This window comes from Microcaecilia unicolor, chromosome 1, assembly GCF_901765095.1.
Source record: "Microcaecilia unicolor chromosome 1, aMicUni1.1, whole genome shotgun sequence".
Lineage (NCBI taxonomy): Eukaryota > Metazoa > Chordata > Amphibia > Gymnophiona > Siphonopidae > Microcaecilia > Microcaecilia unicolor.
Window position 1 is genome coordinate 55,207,913 of NC_044031.1, and position 19,976 is coordinate 55,227,888.

The following is a 19,976-nucleotide window of genomic DNA, read 5'->3' on the forward strand; positions in this document are numbered from 1 at the left end:
ACTTTTTGGTCTGCTCTCTTTCAGTGGGTCATAAGAATCCAGGCTCTCTGATCTTTCATTTTGTCAGCTCTTATGGGGAGGGAGGGGGGGGGGGGTGGATTGTTAGAATTTACTTGTAAAACTTTGATGATTGTTATTGTTACTCTTCGTTATGCGCTACATGTTTTTGATTGCTATCAATAAAAGAATTTAAACATAAATGGCGGAATTCGAGCAGCTACTTGCTTAAAGGGCCCTTTTACTAAAAGTGAACTAGAATCTGGGTTTAACGAGTTATGACGTAGGATTGTACCATGTGCTAAGCCCAGATTTAACTTGGCACCTTTTGTGGACATTCCATCTATTTTATATTGCAGGTCATGCGTTGATGTTACCATTAGTGCACAGTAACTGCTGAGAGTTAACAGGGTAGCACTTACTGCTTCCTATTTAGGAGGCACTAAGCACTCTTGCATTTTAACAACCCTTTAGTGTCCAATGTTCCTGTAATAAGCCATATGGGAACAGATTGATGGGAACATTGGACACTAAAGGGTTAGCTGTGTAATAGACAGTTGGTGCACAGTAAGTATAACATGTTAGCTGGCTAATGCTTCCATGCCATAACCTCTAACAGAAAACTAATGAAAACTTCAGCAATGTTCAGTTTAACACATGCAAACAGGGAAACTACCGCAAAACCCTTTAACGCAGTTGCGCAGTAGCCCGTGTACATACATTAACACCCTTTAGTAAAAGGGCCCCTAAATTAGGACAGTCTGTTTTCTATCCTAAGCTAACCAGATAATTAGCCGGTGTTTATGTTTATCAGTGCCTAGGTAACTCCCAGCTAAATTCTGACTCCACTCCTGGATTATGCCTCGGCAGTCACAGCTGATACTCAGTGCCAGTGGCGCTCCTAGGATGGCTGACACCCGGGGCGGATCGCCAATGGGCCCCCCCCAGGGTGCAGCGCCCCCCCCACCCCAGTAAAAGGACCCCCCCTTGGTGCAGCGTGACCCCCTCCACCCCCGGCGAAAGGACACCCCCCCGGGTGCATTTTTACCTGCTGGGGGGGGGGGGGGGGGTGTGGCGCGCCTGTTTGCTTTGCTCGTTCCATGCTCCCTCTGCCCCAGAACAGGAAGTAACCTGTTCCGGGGCAGAGGGAGCACAGAACGAGCGGAGCAGGCAGGTGCGCGACACCACCCCAGCGGCGTGCACCCGGGGTGGACTGCCCCCACCGCCCCCCCTTGGTACGCCACTGCTCAGTGCCACTATCTGATTCAGTGCTGCTGAATATCAGTGCCTGACCCAGTCAGCGCTAGTTAACCAGGTAGGAGCACTGTTCCCTCTAAACTGAGCGGGAGTCCTTCACCTACAGTCCTGCCAGCGGGGGGTGCTGTTTCACTCCAGGGAACGAGCCTGTCCTTAGCAATTGAAAACATGATACTGAAGCACTACTTTTCCTCTGCTTCAGACAGATGGTTGAAAATAGGCTCCAAAATGTTTGGCTCAATGCAGTTTGTCAGTTTGAAGGGAAGGTTTGAAATGAGTATGCTATGTGACAGGATTATTTGTGTTTCCCAAACAGATGCCAGAGGATGAGATGCAAATGAACACATTTTGCACAAACAGTGAAATCAAGCTTATTAGTGAACCATGCACAACAGGCAGCGGGACACGAGCACAACTGGAGCAAAAAAAAAAAAAAAAGCACTGAACTTACATGATGATGGTTTTCTTGGGCACTTTAGTTTCCTGTTCGGTGACTAAAAAAAAAAAATAGTATGGAGAGCATGGGGTTAGAGAAATGCAGAAGCTGAAATGATTGAAATAGCTTTGTTAAGAGAATCCCCATGAAATGAAAATATGTTGCAGCCATCCTTTCTGTGGTTCTTTCCTCTGCAAGAGACCCATTTTTATTGATTTTTATTGATTCTGACTATGATAAAAGATTTGTGCGTGGGAAGATACGCATTACTCAATAATCTGACAATGAAGCTCTCCTTCCTTTCTCTGGTTGCATATAAACTGCAGTAGATTTTTTTGCATCTTGACCGTGTGAATTGATTCAGGAGCAGTAACCAAATAGAAAAATAATTATGGAAGATTTTTTTCTTCAAGTCTTTTCTTAGGGGTGTTATTTTGTATGTCCTTGCTATGTTTCCCTGATTGTTTTCTGTAGATGAACTCCCTGATATGAAATCTTTGCTTTATTACAGCAGCAGCAATATGCATAAAATATCCGGTTACTATGATATTTCATGGCAAGGTTGCAGGATTCCAATTAACAGCACTAGGTTTACTGGGAAGGATGACTCTCTTTACAATTTAAAAGAATACACATAGTAAAATACTGCACAACACCTTGTGTTAACTTGCAACTAGTGTGTAAGCCCTTGACATGGACATTTGTATCCTTAATAGGCACTTTATTGTTCTTTGGGAGTTCGCTTCCTCTAGGATACTTTCTGTGTCTGTGTGAAGCAGGGCTTTTTTTAAGGGGGGTACTTGGGGGTACTGAGTACCAGCACCTTTTCCATTGTCTGCTAAAATTGACCCATAGCCCCCAAGTTTAAATGAAAGAGATCAGGCTATACATATCAATTCTGCCATGTCATAGATTCTGTGACTGGTTGCAGGGGGACTGGCTATTGTGGGGTGGGTTCCTCAGTGATCACCCCACCCCTGAAGAGTGGCCAGGCATTTGAGTACCGGCACCTTTTTTGCTAGAAAAAAATGCATTGGTGTGAAGAGTTCCTAACACTGATCCTCTTACTGGGCTGAGAACCTGGGAATTGGGTTTGATTCCCACTGCAGCTCTTGTGACCCTGGGCAAGTCACTTGACCCTCCATTGCCCCAGGTAAAAAAAACTTACGCCTATGTTTACTAAGCGGTGCTATGGGCATGCTAGCATTTTTAACGTGCCTAAATGGTTAAATGCGGTAAACGCTAAAGCGCCCATAGAAATTAAATTTACAGGCACGTTAAAAATGCTAGCACACCTTAGTAAACATACCCCTTAGATTGTGAACCCACTAGGGACAGGCATTATCTGCATATAATAAAGTAAACCGCTTTGGTTGTATTATCAAATCTATGACCCTTATGTTTAAAGGCCCTTTCTTTCCCCGGCCACACCTATGCAGGTAATCTTTCATTTTTAATTGGAATATTTCCTTTAATGAGTCATGCAGGGAATGGAGATGAAAGATGGTAACACGAAACAGAAATTATTCTGGAGATGGTACGATAAATTGAAATAAATAATGTCTTATTTTTCAGATTAATAGAATATGCTTTCTATATAGCCAATTCCATCTAGATGGATAAATATCAAAGGAGATCTCAGACAATAATACCCACCATGGCTCTTTGTGAACTAGGATATCACTGAAATTCTTTGGATCTAAGCCCATTTGTATGATTAAGAAAAATCATACACAACTACATTAAATATACTGCTGATCTCCATCACTGTTTATCTATCTAGCTCTCCATCCATTCATCTGTAGGCTTGTGTATAGATTTATATGTATATAAATGCTAATTATTAATATATGATTAAATTAAAACACTGGTCTAAATGCAAGTATATTTTAGAAAGTTCTAATTAAAATGTGAACCTTGGTAAAAATAAGTAAAATAGATTGTGTGTAGAAGTTCTTTTTAGAACACACCTGAACTTCATGGATACAAGGCCTTACACAGTCTATTTTATTTATTTATTTATTTATTGCATTTGTATCCCAAATTTTCCCACCTCTTTGCAGGCTCAATGTGGCTTACAAAATACATCATGGATAGTGGAAATTAGAAGAGACTAGACATTTGGTGTTACAGAAGGATTTTGGGTTGATGGTAATGGAATACATGATAGTGATATAATAGAAGGCATTCTTAACATTTCTGGATATATGTGGGAGTTTCACATGTTTTGATCTTTGTGGTATATCTTGTCAAAGAGATGGGTCTTTAGTAGTTTACGGACGTTGGTCAGTTCAAACTGTGATCTGAACTTTCAAAGACTCACAAAATGTTAGACTAACAAGAGTCTTTAGAGAATCTTGAAAATGCTTGTATGTTTAGGATGCTATGATTCCCAAATGCCCTCACATCTACAGGCAATAACTTCATCCTAGCAATAAAGTTGAAACAGCTGTCAAACTTCTGAATTTGGAACAATGAACTGAAAACAATGACTGAGGAGAAACCAAAAGACCCATTTCTATTATTTGTAGTGTATCTGCCTTTTCTGGATATAGCAGAGATGAAACAAAGATCATAGTTCTATTCAGTAGATGTGGGCATCCATTAACACATGTTATTTGCATGATATTAGTCAATACGCACCATTAGAAATAATGGGGGTCATGGTAAATAACACATTTATGTATGCTTTTGCACATCACATTGCATCTTAGTAAATAGACTTCCATGTGTTGTGATTTTCAAGTTTCTTTTAACTCTATTCAAGTTTTGTTTTTTGTTTGTTTGATTTTTTTTAATGCAGGGGCACATTTTGGTTATAAATACTTAAAATATTTTTCCTGGTGTCCCAAGAATGCATATTGGATGAGTAATGATGCCTATTGCCTGCTCAGTTGAGGGGATGCATTCAAGGAAGTGTATGTCCCATTACCTGGCCTGGATGGATTCTCAGTGTCTGTCATTTATTTTCAATGCATATTAATTGCACTACTGTTCTGAGCAGGGCATGATTGTGTTGACCTAGCATCCTTCCATCTGGGGGCTGCAGCTCTATAGGGCCTTCAGCGTGCCCTTTTGAATATCTCTTTATTGGTGTACATCACATCAACATACTGCTTGTTCATGGGGCTCTTTAAGTACCATCTTCATATTGTTTACAAGAGAACACTTATAACAGCATGGACATTTTAAATTTTTGCTTCGGTTACGGAGGAGAACTATCTTCTTAAAGAGAAGTTCTGAATGATGTCCTTAGAAAATATTTAGTCAGGTTCTTAGGATGCCAACAATGAATATACATTAGATAAATTTACATGTCTCCATGGCTTAGAGATCTATTTCATGCATATTCATAGACGATATCTTGAAAGTCAGACTGGCTGTGTGTGTCCCAAGGACTGATTGGAAACCCCTGTTCTAAAAAAATAAGATGGAGTTAGTTGGAGTCTAGGTTCTAGAAGGTGCCAGATGAGTTCTTTGTCTCCATCTGTTGCCTCCTACATTGGTTGACATACTTCTGGTCTCAGATTAAGTGCCATCCAAAAGATATATAAATACCAGGAAAAGTGGAAGGGGAAGACCGAAGACCTCTGAGCCAATTTCTCCATCCTATCTTAACTATTCTTAAAAAAAAAAATTGGAATCCCTTAGAAAGAAATCAGATGATGTGGTTCCTCTTTCACATTCCTTTACAATACTAGAAAAATTGATGTTTTGTCTACAAGCTGGAATACTACTGCTTTAATAACAGAAAACTCCTAGGCTGGCCCACAGTGCTGTTGTGCAGCAGGAGGAGGAAGCATGGGTGTTACTCCAATGGCTACCCCTTCTGGACAAGTGACTCTAGTTCTAATAAACAGGTAGAGAGCAATCTCAGTGGTGGGAAGGTGAAGGATCAAGCATACATAACTGGGTACACACCAGAGGGGTCTGACAATTTGTTTCAATTCACAAGGCACCAAGGCTTTTAGATCACATCCTACTAGGTAGGGTTCATTAGTAGCTGAATGAGAAAATGAAGAAAATGTGCATGTTCCTTGTAAATATAAATAGTTTTATTTTAGCATCCAATGTATATTTTCTTGTGCGTATTTATTATTGGTCTTGCTGTAGGTTATAAAAACATAAATCTATCCTGTTCTAGAATCACATTATTTTCTGCAACAGAAATATATTGATGTGAGATATACCGTTTAACCTACATTAGGAGGGAAAAGATCCTACATCAAGGAGAAAACCACACAAAAGTAGGATGAGCAAATATGATTTCTTTTCTTTTTTCCTGTACATTGAAACTGTGGGAGCTGATTACTAAGCAGCGCTAAGGGCACGTTAGCATTTTTAGTGCACGCTAATGATTAGCATGTGCTACATGCTAAGTCGTCCATAGGAACATATGGGTTTAACGTGCGCTAAAAATGCTAGTGCGGCTTAGTAAACAGGGCCCGGTATCTTTTCAAAAAAATTCCTGAGACGATGCTCAAGCTGTGATTTATCATTTCAACCTTCTAAGCAGTTAAAGTCGAACAGCTTTGCAAAGCCAGTGCTACTGGTATATAAGTTAACTAGTCCAAGCATTAAGAAAAATAAAAAGTCACACTTATGCCTGGAAAGCGAGTAAAGCCAATTGCTGACATGTTATGAAGTGCAGACGAACAATGTACTAGCAGACAAGAACTCTTGCACAGCAGGAGATAGGGTTTAAAATGAAAAGCATTTGAGTTTTGAACTATGACAAGCCCGGGATGTTTGAAGGATTACTAGTAGACGTGAAATTGTGCATTTATGTTAAGCAGAATAATCCAGAACACCTGCTATTTCCTACTGCTTCTGTCTTGGTATGCAAAAAGTAGCAGTTACTTTTAATTTCTGGCTGTGTTATCACTGCAATGAGCATTTTCTATACAGAAGAATACATTTATAGTTTGGTGAGAATCACGATGGATGGAGAATCATGAGGCCTGATTTTCAGCCAGCATGTTGACCATATTAAAATGCTACCATTTATATTAATCTATATGTTCAGTGCACTGCATGTATAGGTAGCAGTGCTGAACATATGAACAGTGCGATCACTATGCTGGCGCTGTTCAGTTTAGGTCTGCTAGTCAGCAGGTCTAAACCAAATGAATAAATTATCCAAATAGCAGCTTAATATCACCTCATCTTTCAGCCTGTATTCAATCTGCCCCAAACCCAGCCCCATATTATACAGCGATGTTCATCCTGATACTATCTATATACGTTTTAAAAATAAACGGATAGAAAAATTAAGGACCCGATATTCAGCCGATGGTGGGCAGCACTTCGACTGCCCACCTCTGGTGTTAAACCTGGATATTCAATGCCGGGCAGTTTCTGGCGACCGGCATTCAATACCTGTTTGTTTGTTTTTTGTTTGCTAAACATGTAATCAGTTAAGTCGATATTCAGCAGCTGACCATTTAAGTTATGGCAGTTAAAGTTAGGACTGCTATCTATGTGGTTTGATTTAAACGCTCATCTTATCTGGTCTGGCGCTTAATATTAACAGCTAACTGGATAAGTGGCGTGACACAGTGGGAGATAATTGGTTATCTCTTGCTGAATATTTGCTGTTAGCCACAAAAATGCTATTTAACAGGTCAGCGACCATTTCTGACTGGTTAAATAGTGCTGAATATTGGGAGGTAAATGTTCATCAATCACCGATGGTTTTGGTGTGCAGTAAAAGCAGTTACCTATCTGAACAGACAACTATCAACTGCAAACAAGTTGAAGGGAAAAGCATGAAATCAAATTGAAATAACAGAGGTTAGAAGCTTTTAGGTGTTAGCACTGGACTGGGAACAGAATGCCAAAACTCTTTACTGAGCAGTAAGGCCCAGTCCTGACCCTCACAAGATTCTTTCCCAGCTTCGTTTCATTATCACTACTATTTCATGGCAAATATGGAGAAATTAGATCTTACCTGTTAATTTTCTTTCCTTTAATCCTACCAAATAAGTCCAGAACTTGTGGGTTACATCCCTTGATCAGAGGATGGAGATAGAGAAACAAAGTTTTTCTGTGTGACTCAGCCCGTTAAAGGCACCATGCAGCTATATAATGCTCAATATTTTGAATAACCAAGTAATGGTGCTCATGTTGACACTACCAGGCAAATGATACATTCATGCACTATCTGTACTAGGAAGGCAGTGATTACTGACACACAGTTCACTAACTGGGTCAGAAGCTACAAGTAAATTTGATGAAATAAGACAGCAGAATTGCCAAGGTAAAAGAATTTTTAACTGTGAAGGAAAAAAAATGGAGAACAGTCCAGAATGAAAGCATGTTGAGAAATACTGAAATAGGGAGGATTTCTGGATTGGTATGGTAGGACTAAAGGAAAAGAAAATTAGTAGGTAAGATGTAATTTCCCCTTCCTAAGTGTCCATACCAGACCAGTCTAGAAATCGTGGGATGCAGCACAGCAGTTCCCAAAAAGGGTGAGATGAAAACCCCTTGGCTGATTAAGACCTAACCAAAGAGCTAGGAAAGCTGGAGGCATTGTAATGAGTCAAAGTAAGTTGGGATTGCTAATAAGAATCTGGAGCACAGAGCTGAGATAAAAAGGGAATAAACTGTTATACTACATCTATAAAAATGTAACTATCAGGAGAGTATATAATTGCAGATGTAGGAAGAAATTGGCTCTAAATTCTCATCATTAAATGACTGAAGGCACTGCAAAAGATCAGCAGAAGAAAATGCCTTCAGTGCAGGGCAATAACAGTCGATAAAATGCAAAACAAAAACCTCAAAAGACAATGGATGAGGACACTATGGTCTGAGATTAAGCTCAGTGAACCACTTGATCCCTGTCAAACAATGGAATTGAAATCTTCATTATACAGTTACAGTTAGATTTCTTATAGTCCTCTAGTTCCATTTCCATAGTTCAAAGCAGACTACAGTAAGAATATAGATCACAGTACATCTAAGATGCACATAAATTAAAAATTTGGCATAGATAACCAGACTATTTGTTAATCACATATTCAGAGAACAGTAAAGTCTTTAAGCCTTTCTTAAACATATTATAGGTAAATAGAGACCTTGATTTAATAGGTAATAATTGCCAAAATTAATCTGCCTGATAAGCAAACAAACTTGAAAAGTATTTCTTCATATAATAATGCCTTTAGGACTCGGGAAATCAAAGAAAAATAGATTACTAGCTTTCCACCTAATGAATAATGCACAATAGATATCAAGTAGCTTGGCACTAGTCCATGCACAATTTTCTAGTTCATGCACAATGCCTAGTTTAAAGGTTATCCTGGCTTAAATAGGGAGCCAATGGAGTTTAATGAAATAAGCTGTAATTTTATCCGATTTTAAGAGAATGTATCGGACGAACGGTCACGTTCTGGATGGTTTGTATTTTTCTCAGTAAGCATGTTGGCAAAACTAAGTAGACAGCATTACAATAGTCTAACTTACTAAGAATTAATGACTGGACCACAAACTTTAAAGTTGTAACATCAATACAGAACGCTGAAACAAGGCTACAACTTTATATTGAAATGAACCATGAAGACGCCAAGTAAACCAGACTCTTAGCTCCAGCAGAGATGTAATAAGATACCTGGTAACCTGCTGAACTCAGGGGCCCTTTTACAAAGACGCGGTAGGCTATATGCCATTTCCAGCGTTAATCTGCAACGGTCACCACACATGTAGCGCGTGAGCCCTTACCGCTAGATCAATAGGTGGTGTTAAGGGCTCAGGACATAAATAGGTGTGAGCTGGTTTCAATTTTACTGCAGGCCGTTTTCCCGGCCCATTGAAAAAAAAGCCCTTTTACTCACATGTGGTAAAAACTGGCCCAGTGTGCCCCAAAAATACACGCCCACACTACCGCAGGCCACGTTTTGCCATGGCTTAGTAAAAGGACCCCTCAAAGACCTATTTGCAACAAGTAATCTCTGTTATGTTCCAGACATATTGGAAGACATAGAGGGAGCAGATCACCCACTGCCTAAGTGGTCCCAGATCATTTGAAACACATCAGAGATGGTGAAGTGAGACAGCTTTTATCATGAATGAGAGCTTGTCAATTTTCCAGCCAAATCTGAAGCAAGATAAGGAAGAGTTGTAAACCTCAGATTGGCATAGCATTGCTGTCCCATTCCAAGATCAAGGGGAATGTGTCAGTGGGCATGCTGAAGTGGTAAGAGATAGCTGCATCATGTCGGTCCATTTCACCAACATATAGAGTAGCAGAGAAAGGAAGAATCTAATCTAGCCATTTATATTCTGTTTAACCAAATGCTATGGCTCAAATCGGATCAGAAAGCGTAAAAGAAGTGGGCTAACATCCCAGAAATACATAAAAATGTAAAATCTAAAACATCCTAAGCAAGAATTTATTCCCTCGATAAGTAATAAACAGATATGTTTTCAAACAGCTTCTGGAAAGCATACTAATCCTTTATTTCTCTTAAGCTGCTTAGTATCTTGCTCCAGAGCTGAGGTCCACAGCCCACAACAGATCATTTCCAAATTATAGCTTTTCAACATTGGAGTTTAGATGGAAAGGTCAACCTGATTTTTTTGAGTGAAACGTAAAGACCTTCCAGCTGAATACTACAAGATCGTTGAACATAGTTAACCAGGAGCCAGAGCATATAAAAATTTTTAAAACAAACAATAAATCTCTAAAATGAATTCTAGTCCTCACCGGGAGTCAAAGTAGTCTTCTAAGAAACGGAGTAGCATGATCAATAGATTTACCCCCTAGAATCAATTTTGCTGCTGCATTCTGAACTATTTGCAATCTATGAATTTGTGAATCTGATAAACCCAGCAACAAAATATTGCAGTAATCTAATTGACTCATAATAGTATACAATAAAAGTATTTGCAGCTGAGAAGGATCTATGAATGGTTTTACTCATAGTAACATAGTAGATGACGGCAGAAAAAGACCTGCACGGTCCATCCAGTCTGCCCAACAAGATAACTCATATGTGCTAATTTTTGTGTATACCCTACTTTGATTTGTACCTGTGTTCTTCAGGGCACAGACCGTATAAGTCTGCCCAGCACTATCCCCGGCTCCCAACCACCAGCCCCGCCTCCCACCACCGGCTCTGGCACAGACCGTATAAGTCTGCCCAGCACTATCCCCGCCTCCCAACCACCAGCCCCACCTCCCAATCTTGACTAAGCTCCTGAGGATCCATTCCTTCTGCACAGGATTCCTTTATGCTTATCCCACGCATGTTTGAATTCCGTTACCGTTTTCATTTCCACCACCTCCTGCGGGAGAGCATTCCAAGCATCCACTATTCTCTCCGTGAAAAAATACTTCCTACCATTTTTCTTGAGTCTGCCCCCCTTCAATCTCATTTCATGTCCTCTCGTTCTACCACCTTCCCATCTCCGGAAAAGGTTCGTTTGCACATTAATACCTTTCAAATATTTGAACGCCTGTATCATATCACCCCTGCTTCTCCTTTCCTCCAGAGTATACATGTTTAGTTTAGTTTACTCTACGCACTAATTTCAACTTTGCAAAGGTTTTTTTGACTATATGATTTAGATGTGCCTCCAAATTTAAATTCGAAACTAGTGTGACTCCCCAAATTGTAATTTCAGATTGGAGAGAAACTTCCAACGTATCTAACTTTAACTTCAGTTTTGGCATATCTATTTCATTTCCTCCTACCCATAAAATATTTGCTATATCTGGGTTGAGTTTCAAACCATTTTAGCAGCATCCACGTATGAATTTCCTCAAATACCCTAATCATAAAAACAAATGTTTCCTGTATAGTCCCTTTTATTGGAAACAAAATCGAAATATTGTCTGCGTAAGAATAGTTTACCACCTCTAAAGAATTAAGTAACCGTAGTCCACTGATATATTTGTTAAATAAATTTGGGGAAAGAGGAGAAACATGGTTCTGATATAAGCTTATTCCATGTAACCTGTATAGTTTGATGCTGTAGGAAACCCATGAACTACCTAAAAACCTCACTGGCAATACTGAATGCACTTAATCTATTTACAAGTACTTCATGACTAACCAAGTCAAAAGCTGCTGTCATATCCAGTAGCATGATCCAAGTCTGCATTCCTTTATTTAATTTACATCTTAAATTTGTCATCAGTGCTAGCAAAACTGTTTCAGTGCTATAGTTGGAAAGGAATCCTGGTTGCAAGGGGTCAAGAATTTAAGAACATAAGAACAGCAATACTGGATCAGGCCAATGGTCCATCCAGCCCAGTATCCTGTTTCCAACAGTGGCCAATCCAGGTCACAAATACCTGTCAGAAACCCAAACAGTAGCAACATTCCATGCTACTGATCCCAGGGTAAGCAATGGCTTCCCATGTCCATTTCAATAACAGAATATGGACTTTACCTCCAGGAACATGTCCACAGCGTTTTTAAAACCCAGATACGCTAACTGCTGGTTCCACATCCTCTGGCAATGAGTATTCTTCACTGACAGAGAAAGAAAGGAGACTGACATGGTAACAAAACAACTGACTTGGAGAGGGACAGAGGCTGATTACTTGAGTAAAAGAGGTTCTCTTATTAAACCAGGTAACTTTGGGGAACAACCAGCTACATAGGAATGCACACCAAGAGGAAGTTGTTTTGCACCCATGAAAGTTTTAACTGATTTACCTGCTCTTTTTAAGAGATCCAACATTTACTTGAGCTCCTTAATGAAAAATAAATCTATGTGGACACCAGGACAAAAGCAAGGAATGTGCAGCCACACAGGGCACAAAAGGAGGCAGGGTGCCAAAATTACGCCCCATCAATTACCTCCTTGCTCACCACCTGCCTGAGATTTCATGCCCCAAAGAATAGTTGCCTCATAAACAGCAACCAGGGGCAGACTGACTATTGGGGCAATAGGGCAGCGCCCAAGGGCCCAGAGCAGTAGGAGGCCCAGTCTCCCCTAGCCTCCATTTAGTGTAATCACTTTTGATAGGTGGTTAGGGGGGCCCATGACTCTTATTGCCCAGGGGCTCAGACCACTGTCAGTCCACCCCTGCCCTGCACGCTCCAAGCCTGAGCCGTGCAGTACAAGATGCTTGGGTTGGTCTCATGGTTTCAAGACTGTAAGACTCCCTGAACCTTCTGCACTGCACCATGTGGCTCACGCCAAGAGCCAAATCACAGCACACACAATGGAGAGTCACTGTCTGTGGGACAGCCAAGGTAAAGGAAAGAGGGTACAGGGCAGGAGAGGGGGAGAAAAAGAGAGAGAGAGAGAAACTATCAAATACAGCAGGTAGCCCAGGTACTGTTGCTAGTTCAGCATGAACTATCACTGAAACTTCAAGGCTGAAATACCTCTGACACTTCAAAACTGAATATATCTGAAACTTTCAGTTGAAAATATAGCACTGAGCATCGAGGATAAAATACAGCATAACTGATGTTTCAAAGTTGAAAGATTATTGAGGCTTTTAGGATGTAAAACATCAGGAATTCTCATGTTTTAAGGTAAAAAAAAGCAAGAAATTTGAGGCAGAATCAGCTTACAAAAGTGTATATGTTTTGGAAGACTAGATACCACAAAGGAGACAAGGCAGAAATAATAACACTATTCATCACAGACATTCCGAAATTAGAAGGACTTCATTCCAAGTCACAGAAGACTCAGACTTGAAACTAGGTGTGACAGAGAATCAAATAGAACTTCTCACATGAACAGATTGCCAAGATCCCAAGATAAACAAGCATACAAAAGCTCTCAATCTGCTGAGAGTGATCACCAAGCTGTCCTAACTGCAAGTCCTGTGCCTAAAAGTAGCAATGCACAATACAAATGGCTGCTGTTCCCAAGTATTAGTGAGAGCAACAGCAAGGGGTTTTGAAGCTGAGGAGAAAGATAGGATTTTAGCAGAAGATAAATGCCACACTGGCTGCAACAGAAAAACTGAGCAGAAGTACGGCAGTCATAGCAGTGTAAGCACCATGGCCAAAACGCAGCAAGTTAAAATAACAGTGATAAGAGTTGAGCAATGAGAAAAATGAGTCAACTGCCAATTCTGAGAAAAACGTTAGACCTACCTCAGCCAATAGTCAGGCAGTTCTGTGTCTGCCTCAGAATCGAAGTGTTCGAGCCTGTAAGTGACAATACTCCTACAGCAGTAATCTAGAGAGCTGAAATTGGAACCACAGGAGACTAGGAAAGGTGGTCTGAGATGCCATAGCTGACAGAAGAATGTCTTTATAATTAGTGTCCTCATTAGCTTCTTTTTGCCTGGCTTTTTGGTCCTGAACCAATGCTCCTTCCCAGCTTTTAGCTGGAGTTATTTTACTGCCTGGGAGCATCAGGCCTCCAAGCTGCAGCCTGATGCTACTGGCTGTGACTTCCAGGATTTGCCCCTGAACAAGCTCCCCCCCCCCCTAAATATACAGCCTCTTCCTGATCCAGACCCCCCCCCCCCAAGTAGAGCTCCTCTCTCTGAAGGAGGGAGAGGGTTTGGTCATAGTGAGGTTTCCTATGAGGGGGCTGTACTTTGGGGAGGGGGCTGGATGAGGGAGAGGCTCATACAACTATCACTAGGGGTCACATTTCATATGTATCAGGAGGGGAAGTCTTCATGATGGGGGGGGGGGGGGAGCCAGATCAGTGAGGCTCTTGATTGGGGGATGGGGCCTGGAAATGATGGCTGGGAGCATCAGGCTGCGGTTTGGCGGCCCGATGCTCTGGGCCCCTCTAGAATAATTCTGCTTGCGGGGTGGCTCACAAGCAGCATTATTCATTTGCCCTGGTAGTCAGCAACCTGTGGGACTGTTATACTGCAGGTTGCTGACTCCCATGGTAAATCGAGGTGTGGTAAAAGCTTCCCCTCGAAAGCATTACTAAACATTATGGGGGGCTTACACTGCAGAAACTATAAGTAGGTACTTTGCACCCATGTACCTTGTTGTACATTTGCAAAGAGAAATTGCTCATCTATTTTATCTTTGCAAACTACCTACAAGTTACACAGGTTGAAAGTATCTGTGGACATTTGCTCCTGCTTTTTCTGCAAGTTCCAAAACTAGGACTAGGACTTCTATTGATAACCTTAAGAGTGGACTAACACGGCTACCACACTCCTCTACTTAAAACTAGGACGAGAAAGCCCAAGTAGTTTTGAAAATCAGGTCTACATGCATTGGTTTCCTTCCCTCATTCCTTGACCAAAAGAAGACCCCAGGAACAGCTGCTCCCAATCTGGCCAAGCATATGCTTGGTGTGAAGGCCTTCAGGTTCTTTTAGCTGGGTCAAACAGGGCAGTTTTCAGAGAGGGCAAAATTTACCTGGGTAAAGAACTTTCAAAGACTGCCTTCCCAGGGAAATTCTCCGGAAAGGATTCAAATTCGTGATGGCAAATGCACAACGGAAACAAGTTAATTATGCGTGGTGCCTCTTCTTTATCACTTTAGTCATGGGAGCCAACTTTTGAAAACAATTGGAAGTGCTAAACTGAATAAAAATTACTTTTCCTGGACACACTGATGGGTTTTGCTCAATATGGGGGATGCTGAAGCACCCACTACACCCATATTAGGCTTTATAAGACTGTCTTTAGTCATAACACAATTTCTACACAGTGAGGGAGCAGAAACTAAGCATTTTTCAAAACAAAGAGCAGTGATGACACAGAACAAAGCCCCTCAAAGTGGAGGTGATTCACAGTGTGCACGAGGCAATGGACAATATATATGTTTCCTATTCATTTGTAAATTTCTTATGGTAACCCAAGCAGATGTTGATTACTTACAGCAGGTAATCAAATACTAAAACAAATTATAAATATCACCATTGAACAAGAGGACATTAAACAGGAGGCTGTACACCAGGGCCCCTAAAATCTATCTGGGGGACCCCACAGCCTCTTGGGTTTACAAAACAACCACAGTGAATATACAAAAGGTAGATCTGTATGCATCTTTTTCCACTGTATGCAAATTTATTTCATGCATATTCATGGTGGAACTCCTGAAAATCTGATCAGCTGTAGGGTTCCCAGGATAGGTTTGGGAATCCCTGAATTATCATCCTATTAATTAATTCAGTAGCTGTAGCCACAGAACTCCTATTAAATATCACTATATACAATATTTCTTCTAACCTACAGCATAGCTAACATGCCATCGGTAACATTTTGGAAAACTGTTGACAGATTTAACTCCTGAGTATGCTAAAACTAAATCAGAGTGTGGCACAAAAAGTGACCACTGAAATCTGAGCAAGCTGTTTGGAAACTAGTAAATGCTAATGAAGTTTGCGAATAGCTTGGTACAGGAAAGGCTCTCCTGGCAAGTGAATGAACAAACCCAGAGCATCCACTTCCTAGAGGACTTTTGTTTTCTGGGACTCTGTCTTGTCATTTTATATTCAGCACTTTACAATAAGTCCACAACCCCTCAGCTTCATTGCACTTCACAGCTATCATACGAGTCGCTGACCTACAGCTGTGTTACACATCACATCCAGCCTAAGAGCGATTGTCTATGGAAAGGAACCTAAAATCACAACGAGAGCACTCTACAATTTTGTCCTGAGAGGGAACTGACAATCTCAGAAACACTGCCATTTTCATCAAAGCATACCTACTGGTAGTTCACAGTGGCAACTATGATAGGCATTGACAATTTGCTGCCACAACTGGGGCGGATAAGATTGCTTGTCCAGTGGGATAGCATAAGATGTTCACGATGGCCTGATTTCAACCAGTATCAGTGCTGAAACGTGAAATGCTTCTGAAGCGCTCTTACCTTCAATAGTGATGGCTTGGTCTCCTCTTTTCTCTTGGGTCAAGAGCGCCGGGCTCTGTACATAAAGCTCAGCTCCACTTCGGGCTGATCCCAGTCTGTTCACCAGCTGCAATCAATGATGTGCACTGATTAAAACATAGTATCTCAGAAGAAAAAGTCATTCTTATCTAAAAGACATAGAGATGTTGACTGGTTGAAGAATCTAAAGACTGCTGCCATATTATTTTATTAGAGAACTCTGGGACTGAATTTATCACATTTTGCACTGGTGCAAATATACACAGAACATTTATGCTACTAAATGAACATGCATCATACATGTTATTACCATTTGTATTGAGGGTCTTAGGAATGCATTAACCTTGTGATAGGGGTATATCATCATGCAAATTCAGACAAACTGGAATAGACCAAGAAATTGCACAATCTTTGATCTACACAATTAATTGAAAAAATACTGCTAATGTGATCCAGGCATAATGCTTGTCATGCATGAGATGAAATCCAATTGGATGTCTCTAATGCAGGAGTGGGCTCTTGAGGGCCACAACCCTCAAGGTTTTCAAGATTTCCACAATGAATAAACAATAAGATCTATTTGCATACAATGGAAGCAGTACCTTCAAATCAATCTCATACATATTCATTGTGGAAAACTCGACTGGATTGTGGCCCTTGAGGACTGTGTATAATAATTAACACAAAAGAGTGAATTAATTCTTACTTGTTAATTTTCTTTCCTTGAGTCCATCCAAACTAGTCTAGATGCTTGGGTTTGTGTTGTATTGCCACTTGCTGGCAGGACAGTACAAATCCAAGCATCTAGGGTCTGCTGGGACTATAAGGAAAGCTCTTAAATCTGATGTTTAAAAGTCAAGGTGGCTTATATTTCAGCCGGATAAAAAGTATTTACTGTACTTAAATAAACAATAAGTTCGGACCCAACTGAACTGAGTTAGCTTGAATCAAAAGAACTCTGTACTGCTGGTACAAGCATTCATTTTGTTCCAGCAGGATATCAGACAGCGACGTCCCAATACCCACAGTGGAAAAAATTCCTGATATCAGTACTCTGCTGTTTCAAGCACATAACAGATGTTCCCAAAACTTTCTATTAAGGTGAGCTAGTTCACAAATTGCTTGGATTTAAAGTTATTGCCTTTTGGAAGGAGGAGAGAGGACGTATCACATAGCTTAATCATGAGTCGCCCTGAATTTTCAGCAAGATATCCTGCTATAGGGAAGATGAGGCAATTCTGTAAATCCCTTCAAAAAATTGCTTACTTCACACTCGTAGTACCCTAGATCGTCCTGGAGTTCATTCTTGATCACAAGCACTAATACTCCACTTCTTGGCTCGCTGTATGTCTGGAATTTATCTGGGTTTGTCAGCAGTGCACCATCTCTATACCACCTGAAAGCAGAAAGCCATCAACAAAAGGAATGTTCTGAATGCTGCATTTCTAAATGGATTTGGGAAAAATCCACAATTCCAGGAATAACATGTATAGAATGTTTGTACGTTTGGGAAGCTCGTCAGGTGCCCTTGGCCTGGATTGGCCGCTGTCGTGGACAGGATGCTGGGCTCGATGGACCTTTGTTCTTTTCCCAGTGTGGCATTACTTATATACTTATATAGCAGTCTAAATGTAAGTGGACCAGAACTTGGCCGGTAATCTGAATCCACCATATTTCTAAGAAGAAAGAAGGGTTGATTCTCTCACAGTTTTTCCTTTAGTTCTGCAACAACACAAATTGTCACATAGCTAATGGAATCACAGTTTGTTGCTCTGCTCTGGTTTTTATTGACCTAAAAGTAATCTTTCATTAAAATCAGATATAGAACCGTAGGACTGGAGGGTGGTCAGTGTATCACCACCTTTTAAAAAGAGATCTGATGAGATCCAGAAAATTATAGTCCTGTGAGCCTGACGTCAGTGCTAGGCCAAATCATAGAGGCTATGCTAAAAAGCAAAATTATTAACCATATGGATATATATGGCTATGGCTTACTGGGTCAGAGTCATCATAAATTTAACAGATGGAAGTTTTGCTTTACCATCCTGTTACGATTTTCAAGAAAAGGGTTAATAAGCTTTCAGCTAAGGGTGAACAAGTATCTGGATTTTCAGAAGCCACCTGATAAAGCCCTTATGAGAGGCTACTGAGGAAATTAAAAGTCAAGGGATAAGAGGTAATGTCTTACTGTGGATTAATAACTGGTTAAAAGAGAGAACACAGAGAGTAGGCATAAATGGCTAGTTTTCTCAATGGAGAACACTAGGTTACTTACTTGTAAACATGGATTCTTCATGGACAGTGCAACGCCTCTCCTACCACCCATACGCAGTATGGGCCTTATTCTATAAAGGTTATGCTCCTAAATTACAAGCATACTCTATGCTCCAAAATAGATTATGCTTGTAATTTATGAGCATAACCTTTATAGAATAAGGTCCTATATGTCTATTCGTATATAAGACTAGATTCAGTAAATGGCAGCCCCGAAAAAAATTAGCGCAGATCTCCCAAATTCTACAATACTGCACACATCTATAGTGAATGCCCCTGACCCACCCTTGCCCCTCTCGTGGCCTTGCCCCCTAAAAGATTTACGCATGCATCTTTATAGAATAGTGTATAGCAAGATGCGCACGTAAATCCAAATTGTTGCCCATTAGTCCCAGTAATTGATTGTTAGCACCCAATTACTGGCGCTGAAAGGCTCGTTACTCAATTAAATTGCATGTGCAAATTGGGTGTGCTCCCAAATTTGCACACGCAACTTTGAGTGCCATATATAGAATTCAGGGGATAATGTGCATGTAAACCTGGGTGCCTAGGTTATAGAGTTGTCCTTTAAATAGCCTTTCTGGTATGGGTACCTCTTTACATCTTCCACCAGAACAACCAAAGCTAAGAATTAATTTAGTGCCTCAGCTATGGCCTTGTCTTCCCTGAGTACCCCATTTACACCTCAATCATCTAATGGACCGACGGACTATCTCACAGACCTTTTGCTTTGTAGTATCCTTTCCTCTAGTGTTACTATTAAAACATTCCTACTCCCCCATCACACACACACATACAGCTTAATGCTGCTGAATCTCAAGATTTGTCTGGACTAGAGAGTCTCATTTCTGAATGGATACTGAGTACATGTTTACAATCCTGAAATTTTTGCTTGTGCACAAACATAGATGATAACTGACCTAATCTGTGGGTATGGCGCTCCTTCAACGGTGCAGGTAAACTGAGCATCTTCACCTTCCACAAAGTAAACATTTCGAACTTTGTTCACAAACCGTGGGGGCACTAAAGATGCAAGAAGGAGCTTGGTTACAATCCAGATATGTAGCCGTCATTAAATATCAACATATTCAGAAGCACAAACTTATATTTTATAAATGTGTAGCCCAAAATTGTTACCAATTTGCTATTAAGCATGATAAAACTTAAACGGGCCCTGGCTTGTTTGATGATACTGGAATGATCTTCTGTATCGAATGGCT

General features: G+C 40.6%; 1 protein-coding gene across 2 annotated transcripts in view; it reads right to left on the reverse strand.

Annotated features, from left to right (window-relative positions):
- OBSCN (obscurin, cytoskeletal calmodulin and titin-interacting RhoGEF) overlaps positions 1 to 19,976 on the reverse strand; it is a 472,877-nt gene that overhangs the window by 147,564 nt on the left and 305,337 nt on the right. The window contains exons 69-72 of one of the 2 annotated variants that reach the window (XM_030197425.1): positions 19,677 to 19,779; positions 17,749 to 17,878; positions 16,465 to 16,570; positions 1,706 to 1,748 (exon numbers count right to left, since the gene is read on the reverse strand). In XM_030197425.1, coding sequence (XP_030053285.1) covers positions 1,706 to 1,748; positions 16,465 to 16,570; positions 17,749 to 17,878; positions 19,677 to 19,779 — 382 coding nt within the window. The remainder of the gene's footprint in view (positions 1 to 1,705; positions 1,749 to 16,464; positions 16,571 to 17,748; positions 17,879 to 19,676; positions 19,780 to 19,976) is intronic. The other variant, XM_030197417.1, reaches the window with a different exon arrangement.